The 18,285-nt window shown below is 45.6% G+C and overlaps 1 protein-coding gene across 5 annotated transcripts in view; it reads right to left on the reverse strand.

Annotated features, from left to right (window-relative positions):
- GSG1L (GSG1 like) overlaps positions 1–18,285 on the reverse strand; it is a 127,897-nt gene that overhangs the window by 69,343 nt on the left and 40,269 nt on the right. For 4 of the 5 annotated variants that reach the window (XM_032794672.1, XM_032794671.2, XM_032794675.1 and 1 more), the window contains exon 3: positions 920–1,072. The exons of the other annotated variant lie outside the window; for it this stretch is intronic. In XM_032794672.1, the coding sequence (XP_032650563.1) occupies positions 920–1,072 (153 nt within the window). The remainder of the gene's footprint in view (positions 1–919; positions 1,073–18,285) is intronic. 5 annotated transcript variants of the gene reach the window in all.

Below are 18,285 nucleotides of genomic sequence, written 5' to 3' on the forward strand. Positions count from 1 at the left end.
ACATGCTGTCATCAGACCCTCACTTTTACTCTAGAATGCATAGTTGGGTCTATCTACACCGCAATTGGGAGCATGCCTCTTAGCCTGGGCAGACAGACTCATGCTAGCTCTGCTCAAGCTGGCACACTAAAAATAGCAGTGTGGCCATTGCAGCATAGGAATTGGCATGACTTTGCTGCCCAAGTGCAATCCTGGCTGACTCCCAAGCTCAGGTGGCTAGCCCATGCCGCAGCTTGTGCTGCAATGTCCACACTATTAATTTTAGCATGCTAGCACAAAGAGAGCTGGTGTGCATCAATCTACCTGAGTTGGGATCCACACTCCCAGCTGCAGCGTAGACAAAGCCTAACACAGTTTAGTTTGCTGGAATCTGCAGCCAGCCTGAGACAATAGATCTGAGAGGTGTGAACTTCCTCATTTATGTCCATGGAGTTGTTCCTGAGCTGTCCTCCTTCAGTAATACCAAGTTTTCTTCACCCTCTGTGGCTCCTAGAATGCTTCTCATTCTTAATTCTCCTAATGCATCAGCTAGACCCCTTTCCTTTTTCCTGCACCCTCTAGCCCTCCTCTGTTCTTTAACATGAAGATTAAAAAGGGATTTTCAAAAACGCACCTTCTCATTTTCCTATCTGGTGACCAGGAGGGTGATGCTGAGAGAGGAGGTTTATAGATGACATAATCAGGGCAGTGTTGGTGGTGTAGGAAGATTAACAAGTGTGCCATCACTTTGGATTTAGTTCCAGGTATTTTCAGTTCTAGGGGGCTACCGTGCTGACCTTTCCCAAAGCTCTAAAGAAACCAGGCGAGCTGCACATGGCTGAGAGGAGTCTGGCAGCCCTATGTTTTCAACCTTTCAAAGTTTCAGAATCTCACTTTGTTCAATGTCCCAGGCAGACTGAGGAGTGGAAAGGTCCCTTACCTGACAGGACAGTGAAGACAGCAGCAAAGGCATTTAGCTTGAGCCCATCTATCACATTACTCGAATGGAAGAGCTCTAGGCACATGAGGCTGAACCCAACAACTAACAGCGTGATGTACAACACTTCAGACACGACCGATAGCCACAGGACACCTGCAACACAGAAGAGAAACAACAAGAGGCTGCTTTTAGTTACCTCTGACACAGCCCACAGTTGACAAAAGCACAGCGATGAGGGCAGGAATATATAGCACTGTCTCATACAATTTAAATGGGGCAGAGAAAACGCTTGAGGGAAAGCAGATGTGGCAGTGAAGGGGGGGTGGCCTTTGTGTGAAGGCTTTGGCTTGGGACACAGGAGTTCTGGGCTCAAGTCTCAGCTGAGCTCTGCTAATGACTCTGTGTGATCCTAGGCAAGTCATTTAATCCCTGTGTCTGAGTTCTCCAGCTGTAAATAATAATCCCCACCATACCTGGGTGCTTCTGGGAATAAAGCATTGATGTTTGGGAAGTGCCAGGGACTGGATGTGAAAATGGACAGATAAAAGGGCTTGATATGCCTCAAGGGTAAGTGCTGAGCTGTTCTGAGACAAAGATTTAGTTAGTGAGGTCAGAGTAGCTCCAGGGCTCACGCTCTCCTAAGAATGTGAATGGCAGAAGCAGCAGGCACTGACTGTTCAGAGAAAGAGTTGGAAGGGCACTAGAATTGTGCCATTAGTGCCCACCGTGTGTGTTTGAGTTGGACAGCTGTGCAATTGCCTTGTCCCACTACATAGCACAAACTGGAGTTCACTGTGGTGATGGGTGAGAGAGGGAGAATGGCTTGCTGTCCTGCAACGTGGTATCTTCTTGGTTTTCATTTGCAGGGCCCCTCAGGGATGGGCTGAGTGAGATGGAGTCTCGGCTCAAAGGCCACAATTCAAATTCCCATTCCTCGCAATATCTCCAACATCTGAGTGGTGCTTATGTCACTTTTTTCCATCTGAAGATGCACATTTCTTTGGAAAGGATGGCTGTTCTCCAATCAGCCCCAGTATGAAGCAGAAACACTGGAAAACTATCATTCTTGGACGGATGGATTTGAAAATAAACACCCTTTATACCTTTTCTGAAGCACCATTGCAGAATGGTGGGGGTGTTCACCATGCCTACATTAGTGGCACAGTATCAGACAACTCCAGAGAGACTTGCACTGACTCAATGCTGTGTTGGCAACTTGATTCAAGCATCGATTGACTGTCAGGTCTTTCTACTGCATGGATCCATGAGAGCAAAATGCACTGTTACCAGCCATCACACTAGCTTAATTTCCTAGTGCAGTGGAATTAATGAGAAATATAGTGTGAACATCATATCTTGAAGATGACATTGGCGATGCAGAGGCAGTAGTGCTTAAAAAGTGCACTAAAATGTTAAGAGACATGAGTCTGAATTGAGAAGCTAGCAGGTAAGACTATCTTTCAATGGGATAAATTAATTTTGGATTCCTAATAATGTTCTGTATATACTGGTATCAAGACTTTAACTGTGGCAATTTCTCATGAACCAACTTCAAGAAGGAACTGCTGCATGAACTACCTCAGTTGAAGAGAAAACATGGTGTAAGTGACCCTTCACTTGCCAGCACTGACAATGGAAGGATCATTGATGTTCTCCTGGTATGACTGCCAAACAGGAGCAGCAGAAGCACCCTAAAATAAGGGGGGGTCACAGGAGCCTGAACAATGGCTCTGTCCCAAGTCCCTGCCTTCATGCTGCCTCTTTCCCCGAGGCCCTGCTCCTGTGTCACCTCTTCCCGCCATGACCCCATCCCCTCCTCTCCACTGCCTATCCCATGTCGCTTGGCCTTATGGCTAGTAAAAAGTGGGAGGCCCATGGCCCCCTGCTTCCCCTTGTTCTGGTGCCCTGCTGGCAAAAAACATAAGCGCAGCAAAACCTACCGGTACCAATGTCTTTGGTAGGTATAAAAGGCCAAAGGTTGGGAAAACCAATGAGAAAACACTGGTAAGGATTAAAAATGGAGTGAATACCATGGTACTTTCTCTGCCCTGACCATTTTTGCCTTTAATATGTTCTTTCCAAATTTCTAGGCAAAGTTGCATTTAGAAAAGTCCATTCTAAGAAGCTGGTGGATGAGTACCAATTGCAGTAAGGCAATCCCTCTGAATGCAGTTATGTAGTTGGGGGGAGGTGAGGAAGACTATGTCCAGGGCACCTTTTCCAGCCTCCTCCCCATGTGGGGTGAGCAGATCAGGTCCTAAAAAGGGCAGTTCTGTCACAGCTGCTGAGTTGCACTCTTCCCTCTGTCCAAATGCAAAAACAACCATCTAACAGCTGCCACCTGGGTGCTGGACTTGGACATATGTGCATGGGTTCTCTTAATGTGGAGATGCGAATGCCCATATGGTGCTTGAGAGGATGAAACTCTTAATCCAATGGCAAGGGAACCAAGAAGATTGGAGAGTGCCATCTTGCTGCAGCCTTCGTCCACCTCCACAGCTGCTGAGAGCAACCACTGCTGTTGAGGACTTGGGGTGGGATGGGGTGGATTGCTGTTCATCTGGAACCTCACCTTTGACCTTGCTTCCTTGGGTGACCCTACAAGAAGTGCAAGACTCCTGACAGCATCGCTCTTGGGATCATGAGAACACTCAAGCTGCTCCATCATCTCAAGGTTATGATTCACTGGGGCAGGTTAGAATAACATATTGCGATAGACCCAGGCCAGCTGGATACAGCAGAATAGCAGAAGGCAGATATACTGGCCACTGGATTAACAGTTTTCTGTTCCCTGACTGACAGAGCAGGGGCTGCTCCAGGCTACTGAGAACACCTGACTCTAATTAACCTGCAAAGAGTCAGGTGAGGCCATTAAGCTAATGTGACCACCTGACTCTAATTAAGGCCCCACTGATACTATAAAAAGGGCTCACTCCAATCAGGCAGAGGAGAGCCAGGGAGCCAGAGGAGAGGAAGTGCAGCTGAAGGGCTGGTTAATGAAGACACCCTCAAACCATCAGTAAGGGAGCCCTAAGGTAAGGGTGAAGAAGGGAGAAGCAAAAGAGCTGTGGGGAAGTGGCCCAGGGAAATGTAGCAACTCCAGCAGTGAAAGGTTGGCTGTCAACAGCTGCTACCATTAGGGTCCTGGGCCGGAACCCAGAGTAGAGGGCGGGCCCAGGTTCCCCCCAACCCACCACTACAGGAACATATCCTGGGTAGGGAAGTCAGGCCCCTGTCAGGACAGAAGGATAAACTGTTTGAAATAAGCTCCCAGGGACAACAGAGACTGTGGGAGTTCTCTCACCAACCTCCTTGCTGGCCTATGATGAAAAGGGCTCAGTAGACTGTAACGCTGGCCCTAGAGAGAAGGGCTACATGGAGGGTCACAGTGAGCCACTGAAGCTAGCATAAACCGCCTAGAAGTACAGGACCCATGAGGGCAAGGTCAGAGCTCTGCCACAATATGTATACTGAATTATGATACTGAAATATAAAGATGAATTGCTAAATTGTAATAAGGGCTTTGTTACTTTAATAGTTTATACTTACGGATAGTGAATAAGTTTGAATGAGGTAACACTTATGCCATGGCCTTGGCTTGGGTGGTGTTTTGCCAGTTCTTTTTCTTACATGGACTGGCTTAGATAATGCTTACTGCTGACAGCGATGCTTTGTTGTTATGCCCCCCCCACACACACACACCTTTTTCACTGCGTCTCAGGATAGTCCCCATTCTTTGTTCTTAAATATCTACCTTTACATTTGGCCATATTAAAATACATATTGTTTGCTTGCACCCAGCTTACTAAGTGATCCAGATTGCTCTGTATCGGTGACTTGTCCTCTTCATTATTTACCACTCCCCCAAGCTTTGGGTCTTCTGCAAACCAGTTATCTTAGGTTTTCTTCCAGGTCACTGATAAAAATACTAAATAGATTCTCTGGGCTTGTTAGTCCTTGTGACTCTGGACTCGCCAGCCATCAGTGCCCTGCTTCTTCACGTTTGCCCACTATATTGTTTAGTCTTTGGGATTTCCTCTGAGTTCACCAGCTCTCCCCACCCCCAAGCTCATCCACTGCATTTTCTGTTGCCTGGATAGATAATGGAGAAGGAAAGAAACCATCACACTGTCTGGAGTTACTCACGACCATGAATGCCCGCCTCTGGGCAGACTGTCAGAAAACAGGACAGACACTCCAGGTTGGTGATGTGGTTGATAATTAGATTTCACCAAACCAGTAACAAATGTGAACTCCTGGATCACTAGAATAGTCTTACTATGGATTCGCAGACAGTCCCCTTGGAGTCTCCAGTCTATCTTACCATCTGGACAAACTGGACTTTGTAACAAAAGGTCACTTACACCAAAAACCACCACATCAGGTTGCTCCCAGTCCCAAGAGACCAGTCACATACCCCAGATCAATTGGTACTCCAGATCTTACAGCAAAGGCAGTGCTGGCAGCCAATTCTATAGTAAACTAACTAAAGGTTCATTAGCTAAGAAGAGGAAATTAGAGTTATTGAGGCGCTAAAGCAGGTAAAATATATGTACAGGTGAGTAACAGTCTATAATTCCAAATAGTATCAGAGATGTAGTAATCTGCCAGTTTCCCAAAAGCCTCTCAGGGCTACCCAGAATAACTCTGGGGATCTCCATATTCTTGTTCAGTTGTTCTGCCCTGTTAGAATCCGAACAGTCCAAAGATAAAGGATCTTTCCCTGAATCCATACTTATAGCTTCTTCTCCCAGAAGACAAGCTGACAGTGTCACTACCCATGTGGGCTTTTCCTTTGTTGACCAAAAGTGATGAATGCATTTTGAGTCTTTAACCTCTGATCATCACACACAATGACCACTTGCTTTAAAATTAGCACTTTTCTGTTGAAGTTCTTCATTTGCATTTCACACGGCTTCTTTCTCATTTGACTGCTCATTTGATGGATTATTTAGTTGTGGGGTATATACAATGTAAGTATTTGTGACTACATTTATAATTGGATGCAGATGCATGAAGACAATGCAAGTAACATCTCACTTGTTTTCATGAAGATTAAACACCAAAAACACTCTTACACATTTACCTATTACTTTGATCTATACTAATACACAAGTGAATTGACCTGGAGCTTCAGCATGAGCTGGCACCTAGTCTGCTAGCGTCCCAGCTCATCTGATTTTGACAGTCCTTCGGTATGGGTGGGATGGTGGGGATACGAGGGGAATGATTTACACACCTGGGTTCACAATTTCAGAGCAAACATTCTCAAAGATATAAAGTAAAATGTACCTATTTTCTTATAGCATGGAATACCGACATTACAAGTGAGATTAATGCATGCAGCAATTTGCAAGCATTTCATAGAGTCGAAATACATTCTTATAAGATTAATACCTGTTTTGAGCAAAACTAACATACAGGTGAACTGGTCTGATCTCTAGCTATGAGTTTGTCAGTTCTTAGCTAATGCCTGAGGCCTGGGCAAGAGCTGGCATCTGGCCTGCCAGCATCACGGTAACTATACAAGTGTGTTAAGTTTGAGGAGGAGGTGTTGGGATGCTTTGTGTCTCCTTTGTGAAAAGGCATTAAACCCCATTCAGGCTTAAAATAAGGGCATGATAGCCAAGTGAGCACTCCTGCTTTCTCATTCAATTTCACCATTCAGATAGTTTTATTACAATTTTTTTTGCTTGTATGTTTTAGGCTCCCAGATTGGAATTGTGTGCCACATATACTTGGTGTGATCAGTAAGAAATGGTGAAAGAAATAAACACTGAGCATACTGTCGTGGCTGGCACAGTTTTCCAGCTCTGCACTCCCAGCACTGAGCATTCAGCCCATCTGTTGGGTAGTGTAATCTGATTATGTCAGACCATCTGCCTGATTACTTTGTGCTTCTGTGTAGAAAGCTGGGATGAGAGAAATAGATCAAGAAGCTGTGAGAGACTTCCTCACAAATTCTTCATGCTGCCTGGGGTGCTGGCAGACCAGGTGCCAGCTCATGTCAAAGTCCCCATGTCTAAGCTGAACACTAATAAACACATACCTGGATTTAGTCTGCCTCACCTGTGTGTTAGCTTTGTTAAAATAGTAGTATTAGAATCATAAAAATGTGTTTAGTGTTTTGACTTAATTGAATATTTGCAAGTTGCTGCCTGCATTAATCTAATAACATTTGTATCCTATCTTGTAAAGTAATGTTAGAGGGTTGTATTGTAAGCCTCTGTGACTGTGTAAATCACCAGGTAGGGGCTAGCCATTAACTAGTGTCAAATGCTGATTTCCAACAGAAGGTGTTACGTCCTGTCCAACAGGCAAGGTCTATCAACACCAGGTTGACTATTGTGGAACATGAAAGAGGACAAAAGATATTTTCTATTTTTGCTCTCTCTTTCTCTCCTCCCTCTCCCCCCTCCGCCCCCCATGAAGATCCCATCAGCTGACTTTGCAGCTCAGAGCACATGGCAGGCGGGGGGGAGGTAAAAACCCCAAACAAAAGGAACTAGGGCTCTCTCTGCTGCTTGGACTCCAGTGGGCAAAGTTTTTCTAAGCATTGACAAGAGATCCCCAGCTGCTTAGTTTGGGTGAGCCCTAAAGGACAGCTAGTGCTTACAGATTATAGAAGCTTCTATTTCCTTTTGAAATTTAAGATTGTAACTCATTTGAGTACTTATGTTTACCTGCATTAATGTTGTAATTTATAGGATTGACTACTGGAGTTGTCTTTGGTGTGAGGACCCAAGTGCAATTGTCCTGGGGTAAGTGACTGGTCCTTTGGGACAGGAAGTAACCTGAATACTGCTGTGGTGCTTGATGTAAGGGACCATCTATCACATAGGTAGGATCACCTGGGTGGCAAAATAGATTGGAGTACCCAAGGGGAGTGTGTGTGACTCCAGGTATAGTGCTTGAGGGTTTACATTTGATTAATTGGTGAAATCTAAATAGAAGTCACAGCCAATGTGGGGTTTGTGCCGTGGTTCTGAACAGTCTACCCTGTGCTTGGTACCATGTTCCTGAGCCACAGCAGGGCAGTGTTACTCTACCAAAACCCAGCAGAGGCACCTACAATGCTGAAATGTCATTAGACACTCAGCAGAAGAAATAGAAAGAGAGGATCATCCAGACAAGGTGGCTGTGGCTACCAGACTCTAGGTGCAACTACACATTGAGCTGGAAGTATACATTCCAGCTCAAGGAAACATATTCTCACTAGCTTTGGTCAACCTCGTGCACTAAAAATAGAGCAGAGCCCTCACGGCACAAGCGGTGGGACAGGCTAGCTGCTCATAGTCTGTGCTTACCATTTTGGATAGGTACCTACTTGAGACCACCGCTTCATCAGAGCTAGCATGGGTGTGTGTCCTGGAGATGGAACTCACACCTTCAGCTCAAAGTGTAGATATAACCTCTGAGACTGCATGTGGTGAGTCTAATGCCCAGGCAGAGTTTGGATCACGGAAAGAATGCTGGTTGTTTTGGTTTCATTTGTCTCTAATCTTGGATGTAATTCTTTATTTTCTTGGGATGAGGGGAGTTCTGTGCCAAAGGAACTAAGAGTGTGGGCTGGAGTCAGAAGGGAGGGTTTCCATTGTCTACTGCAGTACAGTCGATTCCTTGCTATTTAACCAAATGAGAGGAAGGTTGGTTTTATGATTATGCCATTGGACTGGGATCAGGAGTCAATTCTGTGTGTGACTTTGGGCAGATCACTTGATACCCTGTGTCTCTTTGTAAAATGGAGGTAATAATACTTCCCTGCTTTGTAGCATTAGGAAAGAAACTAACTAATGTTCGTGTGGCATCTAAATATGGGGTGATGAGTGCAATGGAAAACCCATACAGTAATATCTAAAATATTCTACATATTTTTGTATGGAAAATGCATTAAATCTCATATCCAAAATAGAGTAGAGAAACTCTGTCCTCAAACACATCAGAGTTAATACAAACCATAAGTGACATACAACATGAGCTGCAGCCAAGAGCTAATGCAATCCTGGGGTGCATAACAGAGGAATCTCTAGTGGGAGCAAAAATGTTATTTTACCTCTAGATTTGGCACTGGTGTGACTGTTGCGAAAATACTGTATCCAATTTTGGTGTCCGCAATTCAAGAAGGATGTTGATAAAATGGAGGTGGTTCAGAGAACAGTCATGAGAATGGTTAAAGGATTAGAAAACAGTGGGAGACTGAAGGCATACAATCTATTAATTTTAACAAAGAGAAGGTGAAAGGGGTGACTTGATTATCTACATGGGGGAAGAAATATTTAACAATAGGCTCTTCAATCTAGCAGAGAAAGGTAACCCTATCCAATGGCTAGATGTTGAAGCTTGGCAAATTCAGACAGGAAATAAAGGTGCAAATTTTTAATGGTGAGAGTAATTAACAATTGAAAGAACTTACTTAGGGTTATGGTGGATTCTCCATCACTGACAATTTTTAAATCAAGATTGGATATGTTTTTCTAAAAGATCTGCTCAAGGAATTATTATGGGGTAGTTCATGAACCTGTGTTAGACAGGAAGTCACAATGGTGTCTTCTGGTCCTGGAATCTATGGATCAATGAATATATGTATCCTATTATTCACAGAAAGCTATGCTAAAAGAAAGTTGTTTGTAAAGTCCATCACTCAGCCATCCAGCAATATCAGATATAAAGTGTACTGTGGAAACTTAATTCTGCCCCTTGTGTTTACATTATAACCAATCAATTAGTAACATCTCACAGGTCCTCATGGAGTGCTGTGTCCACAAGAGAACATTTTCTAAAGTTCCTAAGTCACTTTGAATCCTAATTCCCAGTGATTTTCACTGGACTTAGGCTAGTAGGTGCCCTAGGCACTTTTGAAAACTGTACCCAACATCTTTCTTCATGGACAGATCTTTGCTTTGAAGCTAATCTTCTATTTCCTATGAATACACAGGTAAACTAGTTTCAGTGGTAGCCATGTTAGTCTGTATCAGAAAAAAAAACAAGCAGTCCTTGTGGCACTTTAGAGACTAACAAATTTATCTAGGCATAAGCTTTAATGGGCTAGAACCCACTTCATCAGATGTATGAAGTAAAAGATACAGGAGCAGGCATAAATACATGTGTTAAGTCAGTCTAACAAGAAATCAATTAACAGCAGGATACCAAGGAAGGAGAAATAACTTTTTTGAAGTGGTAAGAGAGTGGCCCATTACAAACAGTTGACAAGAAGGTGTGAATAATGGTAGGGAGAAATTAGTATTGAAAAATTAAGTTTAGGTTTTGTAATGACTCAACCACTCCCAGTTTTTATTCAGGCCTAATCTGATGGTGTCCAATTTGCAAATTAATTCCAGTTCTGCAGCTTCACATTGGAGTCTGTTTTTGAAGTTTTTTTGTTGAAGAATTGCCACTTTGAGGTCTGTTATTGAGTGACCAGAGAGATTGAAGTGTTCTCCTACTGGTTTTTGAATGTTATGATTCCTGTTGTCAGATTTGTGTCCATTTATTCTTTTGTGTAGAGACTGTCCAATTTGGCCAATCTACATGGCAGAAGGGCATTGCTGGCACATGATGGCATATATCACATTGGCAGATGTGCAGGATGGTGTGGCTCATGTGGCTAGGTCCTATGGTGGTGTCCCTTGAATAGATATGTGGACAGAGTTGGCACAGGGGTTTGTAGCAGGATTGGGTTCCTGGGTTGGTGTTTTTGTTGTGTGGTGTTTAGTTGCTGGTGAGTATTTGCTTCAGGTTTGGGGGCTGTCTGTAAGCAAGGACTGGCCTGTCTCCCAAGATCTGTGAGAGTGAGGGATCATCCTTCAGGATAGGTTGTAGATCCTTGACGATGCGCTGGAGAGGTTTTAGTTGGGGGCTGTAGGTGACAGCTAGTGGTGTTCTGTTACTTTCTTTGTTGGGCCTGTCTTGTAGTAGGTGACTTCTCCGTACCCTTCTGACTCCGTCATTACATTAATTCACATAAGGCAATTAGCCAGCACTTCATTTTAACATAGTTACACTGAAGGCAATCTAGATAATATTATTAGTTTCCTGCTGTATCTTACATCTTTGATCTTAATATTAACTGGACACAGCTGCATATATAATTAAGGCAATTAAGACATGGAAGGGGATTAGCATCTACAAGCTAATCTGGTTACATCGTTAAACTTCTAACAAGATATAAGTAAACACAGACAACTACTCTTGAAATTATTCCTACAAACGAATGAGTTGATTGCTAGTCTAGTCCATCTCTTTGAAATGTACATACAAGTAGATGATCTTGAGGCATTACAATTTTTAATCCTGTTAGGTTATTATGGATCATACATAGGTGGCCTGTCTGTCAGTGTCTCAGAATTGTATTCATGCAGTTAGTAATCGCCTAATTGCACTGTCTCTTTAGGGGCGTGTCTACATTTGAGTGTACACAGTTCCACTTGTGCTGCTGTGCCATAAACCCCCTACTGTCCACATCTGAATCCCTGAAGCACATTCCTGAAGGACAGTCTAGTGCACGAACACTAGCACGCATGAGGTGTGTGGGTGTGTACTCAGCTTTGCTGTGGCATGGCCCCGTCTCTGTTCTACAGTGCAATGCGGATGGGCACAAAGCACATGTACTGGGTCACGGGTATCAATAGTCCTCCGGGGCCATACTCCCAGTGCATTGATCCCTTTGCTGCCTGGCTCTTACTCAAAGGTAGAAAGGTCCTTGATCTCCTGTTGCCAGAGGTACTAGCGACCTGCACTGAGCACCTTCCATAGGTGCAGGAACTAGGGGTGCAGAGGGTGCTGGGGCTCCAATCCTGGCCCTGCATGTGGGTTCCCAGCCCTGTGCCTGTGCCCTTGCTAATCCCAGCCCTGCACCCCTGCTGTGGCCTTGGCCTCAGCCCTCTTACCTCTGTCTGGGTGCCCCCCTCCCCGAGACATGGCCCTGCTCCTGGCCTCAGCTCTGCGGGTCGTGCATGGGCAGAGGTAAGGGGGCTGGGTTTCAGCACCCCCACTATTAAGTGTTCCAGCACCACTGGCACTTTCAGTTCTCCCATGAACTGTACTGCTCAGCACCTGCAATCAAGAGCTTCTGCCTGGTCTCTGGAGCCCACTCATTTGCTGATCAGTGTGTGGGCAGAATACACCTTTCTCCATGACTTCCTCTTTACTGGCAGGAACTTTCTCCTGTCTCAGAAGAGTTTACAGATTCTGGAGGAGGTGGCAAGAACCAGACTTTGTCCCAGTGATGAGAGTGCATGAAGCATCTCATGCTCAGGTACCAGAGCGTTAAGGACTGAAACAATTGCTCTGGAAAGGGACCTAGCACATGCCCTTGTAGATGAGCTGAATTGGATGCTCTCCAGAACTGCAAGCAGCGAATCTGAATTCAGTCACAACCCCCTCCTCAACCCTACCAGCCTCCTCACGCGACAGGATGCCAATGAGGGGCAGGGCAAGGCAGCACCAAGGATCATGGAGGAAGACTCCAAGGAAGTCCCAGAAGACCTGGAGGAAGAGAAGTATGTTCCTCTGCACCTCTACCTGGCAGACCTGGGGAGGAATTATTTAGGAGGGCCCCAAGCCATGGCAAGAAAAGGAATCTCAGGCTGGCAAGTTATAATACACCCTCATGCTCCCTGGATCTATTCCCTCTTGTGCCTGTAATACATGCATGGAAGCTAGCCCAGTCACCATCTCCCTCCCAGGCTTCACCTCAACGTTGTCCCTGAGCAAGACACAGCTGTAGATCCACAATTTTATTGAACTTCCATGATTCACTGCAAAGCATTTAGCATAAGCGATACCAGAGTATTAATGAGCAGTCACTCTGCCCTGTGTCAGTGCATTACTTCCCAGCACGACAGTGATAGTTCCCTGGCTGCATGAACCAGGGCCCTGAGGGGGGACAGAGGGAGAGAAGAAGGATGGCATTGGTTTTAAGCAGCCCTGAGTGGGGAAGGAACAATTATGGTTGTGACAAAAACCCAACATCGTCCCTCCCCTAGTCCCCCCATGCCCATCTTTCTTTCCCCTTATGAATGGGAACTGCATGGAAAGGGGGAGGGGGTGGTTGGGAGCTTGTGTGTGGGCCTGCCTAGGTCCAGGAAGGGAAAAGATTGTCCAAGGAAAGTCAGAGTGGTCCATTCTCCTTGTGACCACTGCAAATGTTATGTACCATTCCCAGTCCCTGGGCTCCGTCACCGCACTGAGCCACTCTGCAGATGCTGGGAGAAACATCTGCTCCTGCGGTTCCATAGACACAATGCTGTGTCTCTTAACCATGGAGATGTGACTGGCTCGCGGTGTTAATCCAGAAGTTCAAGGGAGAAAATACAGTTCCAGTGCATCTGTTTCCCTATCTTTTTCAATGCTGTTCGCTGTACACAGGGGCCAGAGTCTCTGGCAATGCAGGTGGAGTTGGTGGCCATTCTTTGTGATTCTCTGTTCTTCTTCCATAGGAAATCAATCTGCTAGCTTAAAATACAGTTTCCTCTCAAATTGCCACTCAGTCCTGAAAGCATAATTCAGCAAATTTTTGAAGTAGCAGAAATTTAAACTGGTTCTTCAGATTTAAGGACTGTGCAAATGTGCTTGGTCCACCTTCGTAGCTCCCTAAACCACTCCACTCAGCCATATGTAGAGAAGTCATCATTAGCAGAAACATCTCTCTGGCACTGGTGGCCGGGTGCCCTCCTCAGTCCTGGAAAGCCACATCTCTTTTCCATGCCGATGCTTTCAAAACTGCTGTGTTCTCCAAGTGATGGCCGGCCTTTAAAGAAGAAAAGGGTGACTGGTAACGTTACCCCTGCGGGAACTGACCATACCCCAACAGGACCCTTGATGCACTGTACGCATTCCAACATTTGAATATAAGTAATACAGGTATATATTTGCCCTCAGCTCCTTCCTCATGGGCTGCAAAAGTAATCTGAAGAAAGGAGGCTGTAACAGCTGCACTCCTGGGCTGCTAAAAACAATCAATATTGTGGTCTTCAGGCCTACGTTACGGGGGCATTTCTTAGGTTCCCTCAAAGGAGAAATGAAATATAATGCTAGCCATCTGTTTGACTTGACAGACCATTCCGATACCAACAGGGAACCCATTCCGCTGGGAAGGCAGCATTGGCACTGCAGAGACAGCAGAAGAAGATGCCGAAGGACTCTGGAGGACCTGCTTGTTGGCATAAACAGAAGGAGTCGAGAGCAGCTGGACTGACTTAGGGCAAGGGAGGATCAGGCTGTTGGCTAGGATGAGGCATTCCTGTAAACGGAGAGACAGCTCAGGCAATGGGAGCGTGGCCACAGGAAATGGGAGCATGCATGCATGCAGTGCCTAGTCCGACTGGCAGTAGAATGCTTTTGGGGCTCACTCGCTGCTTTGCTGCTGCTCCTTTCCTGGAACAGGCAGCGCCTCTCATTTCTGTTCCTCCTCCCTCAGATGCCCAGGCTGCAGCTAAGGGTACGTCTACACTACGGGATTATTCTGATTTTACATAAACCGGTTTTGTAAAACAGATTGTATAAAATAGAGTGCACGTGACCACACTAAGCACATTAATTCAGCGGTGTGCGTCCATGTACCGAGGCTAGTGTCGATTTCCGGAATGTTGCACTGTGGGTAGCTATCATGTAGCTATCCCATAGTTCCCGCAGTCTCCCCTCCCCATTGGAATTTTGGGTTGAGATCCCAATGCATGATGGTGCAAAAACAGTGTCACGGGTGATTCTGGGTAAATGTCGTCACTCATTCCTTCCTCTGTGAAAGCAATGGCAGACAATCATTTCACGCCCTTTTTCCCTGGATTGCCGTGGCAAACACCATAGCATGGCAACCATGGAGCCCGTTTTGCCTTTTATCACTGTCACCATATATGTACTGGATGCTGCTGATCGAGGCGGTACTGCAGTGCTACACAGCATCATTCATTTGCCATTGCAAGGTAGCAGAGGCGGTTACCAGTTGTTCTGTACCATCTGCTTCTGTCATGGGTGCTCCTGGCTGGCCTTCATTGAGGTCCGCCGGGGGCGCAAAAACAAAAATGGGAATGACTCCCCAAGTCAACCCCTCCTTTATGGTTTATCTAAAAATAGTCAGTCCTGCCTAGAATATAGGGCAAGTGTACTACAGAACCAGTGTATCAGAGAGCACAGCCGCTCCATGTCAGATCCCGTAGAAATTATTAGCTGCATGCCATTTTAGGGGATACCCCTGCAACAACCCCACCCGTTGCTTCCCTCCTCCCCCAACCTTCCTGGGCTACCGTGGCAGTGTCCCTCCATTTGTGTGATGAAGTAATAAAGAATGCAGGAATAAGAAACACTGACTTTTTAGTGAGTAAAAATGATGAGGGAGGAAGCCTCCAGCTGCTATGGATGTCCAGGAGGACATAAATGGTGGTGGGGAGAGGGCCAGCATCTGCTTGCCTTATGATAGTCCAGGCAGTACAGATCTTTTCTTGGACATGACAGGGTGGGCGGCCTGGATGGAGTCAGCCCCAGTGCTGTATGATGGGACAGTCTTACCAGCCGTTCTGTACCATCTCAGGAATGACTCGGGAGTCATTCCTATTTTTACCAGGCACCCCGCTGACCTCACCTGGCCAGCAGGCAGCACTCACGGATGATGACAGCTCAGTCCTTTTGTACGGTACGTCTGCCCTGGGAGGGAATGGCGAAGATGCTGCTATTCTTGCTGCAGCACCGTGTTCTACCAGCAGCTCGTATACATAGGGTTCGAAGTGACATATAAAAAAGTCAAGAAACGATCCTTTTTCCCTTTTCTTTCACGGCAGAGGTGGAGGGGAGTAAATGACTATTTATATACCTGAACCACCCGGGAAAATGATTTTTGACCCTTCAGCATTGGAGTTCTCAGCCAAGAATGCAAATGCTTTTCGGAGACTGCGGGGACTGTGGGATAGCTGGAGTCCTCAGAACCCCTCCCTCCCTCCTATGAAGTTCCATTTTCATTCTTTGGCTTTCGTTACGCTTGTCACACAGCCACTGTGCTTGAACTCTTGTCATAGCCTGGAGATTTTTTCAATCTTTCTCATTTTGTCTTCTGTAACCGGAGCTGTGTAGAACAGTGTTTGTCTCCCATACAGCCGATTCAATCCAGTATCTCCCATACGGTCCATGCTGGAGCTCTTTGTTGGATTTGGGACTGCTCACCACCTGTGCTGATCAGAGCTACACGCTGGACAAACAGGAAATGAAATTCAAAAGTTCGTGGGGCTTTTCCTGTTTACTTGGCCAGTGCATCCGGGTTCGGATTGCTGTCCAGAGCGGTCACAATGGTCCACTGTGGGATACCGCCCGGAGGCCAATACCGTCGATTTGCGGCCACACTAACCCTAATCCGATATGGTAATACTGATTTCAGTGCTACTCCTCTTGTCGGGGAGGAGTACAGAAACCGATTTAAAGAGCCCTTTATATCGATATAAAGGGCCTCGTTGTGTGGACGGGTGCAGTGTTAAATCGGTTTAACGCTGCTAAAATCGGTTTAAACGTGTAAGGTAGACCAGGCCTGAGGCAGTGAATTCCAACCCCACCCACCAGTGAGGAGCATGCTGGACACCAGCCAAAATATACTCTGCTAGCATCTGAAACCACTCTCAGGGGAACTCTCCAGAGCATGGAGGAGGGAAACAATGGACTCCATCTTGTCCCTGTAGCCCAGCCTTGGATCAGCCCCCAAACCTCGCACAGAGTCCCTGTTTGTCCCCCTGCACCATAATCCACAGTTGTCCCCTTGCACTTGTCCTTTATCTAGGGGAGGGGAAGAGCAAGAAGACATTTCCACAGACATTAACGTTTGCCCATTCCTCTAGGATCTTTTTTTTTTTTTTTTTGGTTTGGTTCATTTGTTTCCTTTTTTAAAAAAAGTTTGCTCTGGATATGTAACTGAAAATTTCTATTCACTTCCTTTGTGTGCGCATCTTGTTTTCTGAGTATAATCAACATGATACTTCCCAGAAGCTGGGAAGGGAGTAGCAGAATTCACAGCTCATGATGGTGATTTATTAAAAATCTGGTACCATAGAACTGCAAACATCATCCCTGCACCAAAACTTTCCAGGCCCCCCACTCATGAATTTGCTACCTTGAGAATGAAGTAAGCAGTGAAATAACTGTTGCATCCAAAGCACCGCAATGAAAACCAGAAGAGAATTTAACTGACACATCTTTGTCTTTGTTAATAATTTGTGATAATACAGAGAGGAAACAAAAGTAAAATAATGGAAGCTATGTAACAGTGAGTGGTGCTTTTACGACTCGTGTGTAGATTTCAGTATTGATATAGCCTGGTAAAATGCCCCAACAGTTGACTTCCCAAATTGGTTTACAACAGACTGATAGCTGTCAGATGTTGCCAGATTCCAAAGGGTAATAGCCACATGCTTCTGTTCTATGGGTTTCCAAATACGAGAGGCCTGGCCTTGGAGGGTTTGGGCAAGCACTTTGCACAAGTCAGTGAATTTCTGCTTTCTCATTCAGAAATTCTTCAGACACTAGTCATCCTCCTCGGTGTCCAAGACAGTGTGGACCTGCCACACCATGCTGATTCTCCAGGGCCAGAAGCAACAATCCACCTGTGAGCATACCATTGCAATTCTAGCATTGAAAACACCTGTTCAATGGGACCCAAATGGATTTTCATTCCTCTTCTGGGTCAGCCATCTTCACCATCTGAAACCTTTCTGGACTGATTCTGTCCAGTAACTAGTACTGCACCGCACGAACATTTATCCCATGAGCAGGAGAAGAACGACGTCATCATAGACTTGCTCCATGACCCCAATGCAGTTTGGCAGAAGGGAGAGATGACAGAGAGGTACCATTGTCAAATGCATGAAGGTACAGTTCCAGCAACGTGAAGCAAGGCAGTTCCTAGAATGTCTCCTGTGATGCACAGAACTCCGGGACACTGCTCCTGAAACGTTACCATTAACACTGTGTACCAAATAGGTGCAATGTGGATAAGGGCCCTCAACAGTTTGACCCGTCTGTCCTGGGACATGATCATATCCACGTGGACACAGACGACAAACCTTTGGGATCTATCTTCAAAAACCCTTTGCTTCAAAATATTGTCAAAGAATGCTAATGAAATTTCAAAACTCATTGCTTGGACATAGAATACAAAGAAGGTCTCTGATGTTCATTGCAGACTCTGTCCAGCACAGCAGAGCCATTAGGAACTTGAACATATCAAAAAGGCAGAATTCCTTTCTGTGACAGGTAGCTTCTGTAGATTCAAAGCCCTTCCCAAACAGATGTTGTACTGCCAGCACTCAGAGCAGTCACATACTCTGCTCCCAGAGCCAGAACCCAGGAATCCTGCTACCCAGTATTCTAGTGCCAGTTCACAAATAGTTATCTAA

Source organism: Chelonoidis abingdonii, chromosome 9 (assembly GCF_003597395.2).
Source record: "Chelonoidis abingdonii isolate Lonesome George chromosome 9, CheloAbing_2.0, whole genome shotgun sequence".
Lineage (NCBI taxonomy): Eukaryota > Metazoa > Chordata > Testudines > Testudinidae > Chelonoidis > Chelonoidis abingdonii.